The sequence below is a fragment of the Lytechinus variegatus genome, chromosome 6, assembly GCF_018143015.1.
Source record: "Lytechinus variegatus isolate NC3 chromosome 6, Lvar_3.0, whole genome shotgun sequence".
In the NCBI taxonomy this organism is placed as follows: Eukaryota; Metazoa; Echinodermata; class Echinoidea; order Temnopleuroida; family Toxopneustidae; genus Lytechinus; species Lytechinus variegatus.
This window is the reverse complement of record NC_054745.1, coordinates 31,728,726-31,736,503: the sequence shown is the minus strand read 5'-3', so window position 1 is coordinate 31,736,503 and position 7,778 is coordinate 31,728,726. Positions and strand designations below refer to the sequence as shown.

General features: G+C 34.8%; 1 protein-coding gene across 1 annotated transcript; it reads left to right on the top strand.

Annotated features, from left to right (window-relative positions):
* Nucleotides 1–230: 230 nt before the first annotated feature.
* Nucleotides 231–2,358, top strand: LOC121416603. Its single transcript, XM_041610093.1, has one exon. It carries the CDS (start codon nucleotides 367–369, stop codon nucleotides 2,026–2,028), a length of 1,662 nt encoding a protein of 553 aa, XP_041466027.1. The 5' UTR covers nucleotides 231–366; the 3' UTR covers nucleotides 2,029–2,358.
* The last annotated feature ends 5,420 nt before the right edge of the window (nucleotides 2,359–7,778 follow it).

Below are 7,778 nucleotides of genomic sequence, written 5' to 3'. Positions count from 1 at the left end.
AATCTTCTAACGAGAGGAGAAAAGCATTTGAAGAAATAAGGAAAGAAGGAGACTATGAGTACAACACCCAAGTATTAAAAGATGGGCAGGGCAGACTTTTGGTCTACAAACGACCAAAGTCTGATGCCAACGAAGATGCAGTGCAGTATCTTCCGTGCATTACCTGTAAGGGTTATTTCAAGAAGTCTAACCTGTGGAGGCATAAGAAAACCTGTATGAAATGCCAACCTCAATCACAGTCTTTTCACCATAGCCATCAAAAATCATCAACATCTCTTCTACCAGCAGTTGATCATGTTTCTGAACAACTGAAAACAGCCCTTGATGGTTTGATCCCGGATAGTGTCACCCGACTGGTAAGGACAGATGACTTCATATGTAAATATGGTGATCATATTTTCGAACAAGCTGGATACCTACACAAATCCGCAAATTATGTTTCACAAAAAAATGCGGGAACTTGGGAGATTGTTGCAGGAGTGCAAGCTACATGATGTGAACAGTGAAAAGTTCAATGCATCAGTATATCTTATTGATCCAGGAAACTTTGATGATGTCATTAAAGGTGTGAAGAGACTTGCTGGATTCAATGTCAAAACAATGGAGTTTACTACGCCAACTCTAGCAAAGAAGGTTGGACACAGCCTGAGAGGCATGTCTGAGGTGTTGCATGCCATAGGAATAAAGAAAAGTGATCATACCATGCAGGGAACAGCAAAAGGTTTCCAGAACCTCTATGATCATGAGTGGTCGAAGAAAATTACTCGCCATGTTCTTCGCCAAATGAAGAAGACAAAGTGGCAGAAAGGAAAGAACATCCCATTCACTGAGGACACGGTAAAGCTTAATGAGACACTTGCAACAGATATGGAGGAAGCCAAGACCAATTTGCAGCAAGAGGTTAACATAGAAAATTGGAGGGGGCTTTGTGAAGTAACTCTTGCGCAAGCAATAGTATTCAATCGCAGGAGGCCTGGAGACACTCAGCATCTAGAAGTACAGGATTTCAAGTCACAAATGAAGGAAGGAATCATGCAACATGATGAGATCTTCGCGAGTCTATCCCCTGCTGAGAAAATAGCAGCAAGTCGTCTGAATCTTGTTATGGTGCGCGGGAAAAGAGACAGGGGAGTTCCAATTCTACTGACAAAAGAAATGACAGAGTGTGTTAACATTCTGATTGAACAACGAGACAGAGTTGGTATCAATGAAGACAATCCATTTGTCTTCGCTTGCCTAGGCAATTCACTGAACCCCTTAAGGGGTCATGATTGTATCAGAAGATTTGCTTCAAGTTGTGGGGCAAAACATCCAGATCTTCTGACTGCAACAAAGGTGATAAAACATATTGCAACATGTTCTCAAGTTCTCAATTTGTCTGGCAATGAACTTGAGCAGTTAGCAAACTTTCTTGGTCACAACATCCACGTCCATCGAGAGTATTATCGCTTGCCACAGGAAACAATTTTCCTAGCAAAAGTAAGCAAATTACTTCTTGCTGCCGAGAAGGGAAATCTTAGCACTGAACTCAGTGTGGACATGTCAGTGAAGGAGGACAACTTAGGGATTGGGAGTGACTGTGAAGCTGAGGTCAGTCATGAAGCCGAGGCTGACCTAGATGCTGAGGACAACCTACAAAGTGCAGATGACAGCATGAATGAAGATGATGATGATAAGAATAAAGAATGCTTGAATGAGAACCAAGGGGCATGTCCCAAGCCTGGTGGCGTCAAGCCTTTTGATAGAAAGAGAAAAAAATCTGTAGGGAAAAGTTCTAATAAGAGAGACATGTCTGTACTTTCTAAGCGTAAGAAATCAAACGGGAGAAAAACATGGTCTAAAGAGGAAGAAAAAGCAGTCTTCAGTCATCCAGATTGTTCCTCTGCAATTGCAAATATGTGTCCACCTTCGTTTGCGACTTGTGCTAGAATCAAAGATAAAAGCAATTGCTTGAAAGACAGATCAATTATTCAAATAAAATCAAAGATCTGGAATGCAATTTTGAAAGAAAAAAACAGAGACAAATGATGAGCAATGTGAGTAATTATAGTTGCTTAAAGTGATAAAATGTGAAAATTCCCTAATATGACAATTGTCATACCGGTTTTATATCTGTAACCCTAGTGAAGCCAGAACTTAACCATGAAATAGGGTAAAGAGGTATGTTTGGATAACCATCATCCTCATGGGGGCACAGATTTCTGCAAAAAGATAAGCCATATTACTGGCTTTTTGTGTAGAGCTGGTGTTGCTGAGTATTGATATATATACTTATATATTTATATATGTACGTAGTAATCAACCGAATGTGAATCTTTAACAGTACTTCAAGGGTGGCAGCTGTAGACAATGTATGTATCAGGGTTAAATAAAAACTAAAGTTCGTGATTTTTTATCGATAAATATTATATGCATTTAAATGACATTGTACATGTTAAACATTTTAGCTACATGTTTATTAAAGGGGAACTCTGGACCAAAAATTCTATGATTGGAATAAAGAGAGAAAAGTCAAACAAGCAAAATGCTAAATATTTCATCAAAATCGAATGAAAAATAAGGCAGTTATTGAATTTGTAAGTTTTTCATTTTTTCGATGAAACAGTTATATGCACATGATCATGAATATGCAATAAGTTCGCTGATGATGTCGCATCCCCACCTTTCCTTTTGTATTTTATTTTATGAAATCTTAATTTTTTTCATTTTTTTCATACATGTATATGAAAAATATGTCCCTTGTAACAAAATAATTTACAGTAGTAATGATTGTACATGTTAAATGAGGTTTCATTCCCTTTATTATCTTCTGGAAGCAGAAAAATTGAATAGTTATATTTTCATATAATAAAATACAAAAGAAGAAGTGGAGATATGACATCATCAGCTCACTCATTACATATTCATGATGATGTGCATACAACTGTTTCCCAAGAATAATGCATAACTTTAAAATTCTATAACTTCCTTATTTTCCATCCGATTTAGATGAAATTTTTAGTGTTATGCTTGTTTAATTTTACTCTGTTTATTCAAATCATATTATTTTGGGGGCAGGAGTTCCCCTATAATGGTTCTTTCTTTCAAGATGAAAGTTTATTCTTTCTATCAAGATAATTTTTTTTTTCCTTAATGTGATATTTTGTGAAAAAAATGTGAAATCATTGCATGCAAAGCCTCCTATTTTCTTGGATTAAGGATTACGCAGCTTTGCTTATCAATTCTCTTTAAAAGGTACAATATGCTGATAGTAGATGGAGTACATGATTATTGTTTGTGTGGGAGTGAAATTCAAACAATTATTCAGTTTTATACCAAATATACATACTAAAAAAATCATCTTCTTATAGCCTTCTTTCCACTAATGTGATTTACTACTAGTATATTTTGCTCTGTAATGGCTGCCTTTATAATAAGCACTATTGAGACAGAAGTATCAAGCACTCCATGAATATAACAATTTTTCTTAGAATTTTTCTTAGAATAACAATATAATTGTTATTTCATTATTATTATCATCATCATCATCTTTGTTATTTTTATCAATTCTGTTTACTATTTACTACTACTTCTATTATAATTATATGTGCAAGATTGCGACTTCATATTTGCTTTACAAACACATGTAAAGATATATATAACCTGTATTCTAAAAGCATGGTAATGGTCTGTGGGAATACATGAATCATGCTGCGATGTAAGATGCCAATTACTCTGATGGAAAAAGATGCGTACTTGGCATTATTAGGTCATGAAGCATTGACTTTGTTGATTTTAAATTAGCACATAAAAGATTATCAGGGATTTGTTAGTTTTAGTTATAGAATGTGTTTCAAAATATCGATTGCTCATTCAGTTAGATGCATTATTTGTGTTTTTCACCATTAATCATAAGTGGTCATTGTTTTAATTGCATCTTCTTTAATATTTGCTTCTGGGCCACATTAAAGTAATACAAATAATGATATGCATGCAAAATTATATACTGCTATCATTCTGTTTATATACTGGATTCATACATCCTTGTTCATTGATTGCTTTATTGTCACATGATAAGAAATGAATATCATAGTTCTCAGTATGGAACCCTTAATAGTACCTGAAGACTATTTCAGGATTCGTAATAGCATTTTCACGAAAAATGCATATTTGACTGATAATGTCAGTATGCCCATATAAGGTTATTGCATGATGATGTCATATTTTGCCCTTATACAGGCATTCCTACCCACTGCAGGCATATGTCTACATAAACTGTGTTGTGCACAAATTTAGTGCATTTTGCTTTGTACCGCTTAAGCGAGAGATGGACTAGGGTCTACCCTTTCATCAATTTTGATTTAAATTTGGATTATTCTAGGATATTATGTATTCATTTGGATGTTAACTCAATGAATCCATTATATAAAACAAATATATTATCTTCATTCAAAGCTCTGCAGTATAACTATGGTACTATGGTGACTGCAAAAGTAATATTTGCTTTGGGGCTGTGCCTCTTGGCAAGTCAGCCCATGGAGCCTATAGTTTTAACAAGAGCCTGTCATAAAAGTATATACCAGTATTTGTATGATAAGTTTATATTCCATTTTTTTTTTATTTTTATTTTTTTTGTAAGTATCAGTGTAGACTTGTTGAGTTACATATACAGAGTTCATTATCACTACTATTAATTCATTGTTTATTATACGGGATGGCCCGAAAAGTACAGAACCAATACAAAGTTCTTGCAATAATACGACACCAATATCATGATATGTGTTTGAAAGATATGGCTTATTTTATTTTCAAAATCTGCTACTTTAACGGTCAAATTCAAGAACCATAGAGAAAAATATTCAGCAAAAATAGTTTTCCACAACAATAGCTTTGTAGCGCATGCCTAATATTCGTTTGAATGAAGTTGTGTCATTATTTAGAATAAGGCCGTGTGTATTGATTGATGAAATTCTTATAATACACCGACTTAAGAAGCACATTTGAAAATGGCACTGCCCTATGAGCCATAACTTTGGAAGACATAGGGTAAAATGGATGATCTTGGTGTCATATAATTGGAAAAAGTGTTTTATTTTAAATGAATTCAGTGATTTTCTCTTATCATTTATCATCCAAATATTATGGATTATATTTGTTCCTTTCTTTCTGGGCCACCCAGTATATAAAGTCACTGCTGTTATAATTTAGAGCAGGTTTGTTTAATAACATGTTTACTTGGTCCCGGGCTACCTAATTACAGTATACATTGTTTGTTGATCATTGTTTACATTACATGGGCTTAACGAGTGTTAAATCCCAAGATGATTTTTTTTTCCGGGGGGGGGGGGTTAGTAATCAACTTTGCCTCTAGATCAATGTAAGGCTGAATGTCATTTCAAAGGGAATTTTTAATATTGTTATCTATGTTTAGTGTTTACAGAAAGGCAGATTTGATGCCTCAAAGGAATTAATGTTGTTGTTATTGGATTTCTTGAGTTATATATGTATTTTTTTCATTACATGGTCTCAATGTTTGTTTTCAAGATACTTTCTTGAACTAGTTGTGTTATAATTGTAAAGGTCTTGATGGTGTTCCATATAAGCTCTTTGTAAATTATGAGCAGCTTCACAGTGCATACCAGGGGGGGTGTTTCACAAAGATTTAAGTATGACTTAGAGTCGCACTTAAATGTCGACGCGTACATGATATGCAACGCGCAATCTTATTGATCAATACGCAGTAGTGCGCGTCCTCTTGGCATGATCTGGGGGGTATTCTGAAAAGTCTCGTAAGTTTCCACTTAAATATCCTTTTAAGTTACCCATTTAATGGAGTGCTAATGTACCTCCAAATTCGTATTCTGAAAACTCTATTAGCGCTCAATTAAGTCCCTTTAGGCCACTCCCCTACTGAGCCGAATTAGCCAATCAAATGCGCTCTTACAACGTAAATTTTTTCTCCTAGCGCGCAGTGTCTCTTCACTTTGCTGCCTTGCAGCGCAGCGCCCGGCTGCTGCAGGTGCACTGCACCACGATCTTGATAAAAAGATTGTTTGCTGAAATGCTAAAGCATTTGCATATGAGATTATAGGTTTGTTATGTTGTTGAAATTAATTGTTGTCTTTTCCCTTTCTCTCTCATTTAATGTACCTTTGTGCTTTTCTCTTTTTTTCGAACGCGTTCTGATTTTCACAACTCTCTATTTGAATCCATTTGTAGCTTTCTTTCTTTTTCTTTTTCTTGTTTTTTACAATAATTTTTATTTGCCTCTGTCTCGGGGCCATGGTAGAGGGGGTTCTTCTTTAACTTAATTCCTACTTATTTTAAAAACTACATACTTTTCATTTATATGAGAAATATTCTCCAACAAAATTTGAATAAACATATTTTAAATATAAAAAAAGCATAATAAAAAAAAGCCGAAATTTTATTGATATTGGATGTTGAAACGTTATGACATTTATAGGTTTTTATAGGTGGGGAAAACGATGGCAGCACTCACTATTTTGTCTTTTGTATTTTATTCTATATATTCGTTTAAATACTAAAGGGGTCTATGCTTATTTTTCATTGTCAGAAACAAGGTTTAATTCAACCATGCACATTGCTGCATCTATCGTAATTTGGCAATTTCATTATTGTCAAAAAAGTGTGCAAAACAAAATAGTTTACGATGCTAATAATTAAAGAAAATATAGAAAAAAATAATAGTCATATTTTCCCTATAAGTACACAAATATTTCTGTCTCCTTTTTACCCCTCTTCTAATTTATTTATTACCAAATATAGTCCCATTTAAGAGAATCAACTGAGGTGACGTGGCCGAGTGGTCAAGGTGGAGCCCGACTGGGCACATGAAAGTATGGGGTTTAATCAAAGACCCTATTCCTTATTTTACTTGTTTCTATACACCACCTTTTCCCCTTTATTCTTTTCCCTTTTTAGCTCTCTCCTTTATTCTCTTGCTTCCTCCTTCCTTCCTCCTATTATTAAACCGATTTGATGATATTTATACGAAATGAAAGCCACATTTATCAAGATATGATGAGACTTAATGGACCTCTTATCACCATTATCTTCCCCCACTGGAAAGTCCGCTAATTGAGCGCTATGAGACTTTTCAGAATACCAAAAGTCTTGTAACTACTCAATTAAGTCTTTGCGCGGTCAAAACGCGTACTATTGCAAGTGCGCGCAACGCAACCCTGCCAAATAAGGAAAGGGCACTTAAGTGACTTTTCAGAATACCAAAATGCTAATTGAGCGCTAATTGACCGCTAATTGAGCTTTCAGAATACCGCCCCAGACCAATGCTGTCATGCCTTTTATACTGCGCGCAACTAGACATTTAAGTGCGACTCTAAGTCATACTTAAATCTTTGTGAAACACCCCCCAGAACTCTAAAGGTATTGTGCAGAAGCAATGGATCATATGATTTAAATAATATGTTTTAAAAAGTAACATTTATCTTCTTTCAAATGATACGATAGGCTCACTTATTTATTCATGTATCTCTAAGCACTGAGCACTAAGATTTTGAAGAAAAAAAAAATCATTTGCTAAACTATCAGCTTTCCTACAAAATATTTTGTGAAAAAAAAAATAAATCTAGAACAAAAACTTGTACTGAATCACTCAGTGCTAAAGCTAATATTTGAAAAATTATCTTTCGAATGGTATACAAATGACAACTGACACCTATTCATTGATTAGTATAGGGGTCTGGAAAAGGGTAACTTCAAAGTCAATTGTGGGGTAAGACTTCCACACATAATCTTCATAGCTGTGTTAAAGCACC

Coding starts and splice junctions, on each gene's coding strand:
- LOC121416603 (XM_041610093.1), top strand. CDS start 367: ATGACTTCATATGTAAATATGGTGATCATATTTTCGAACAAGCTGGAT.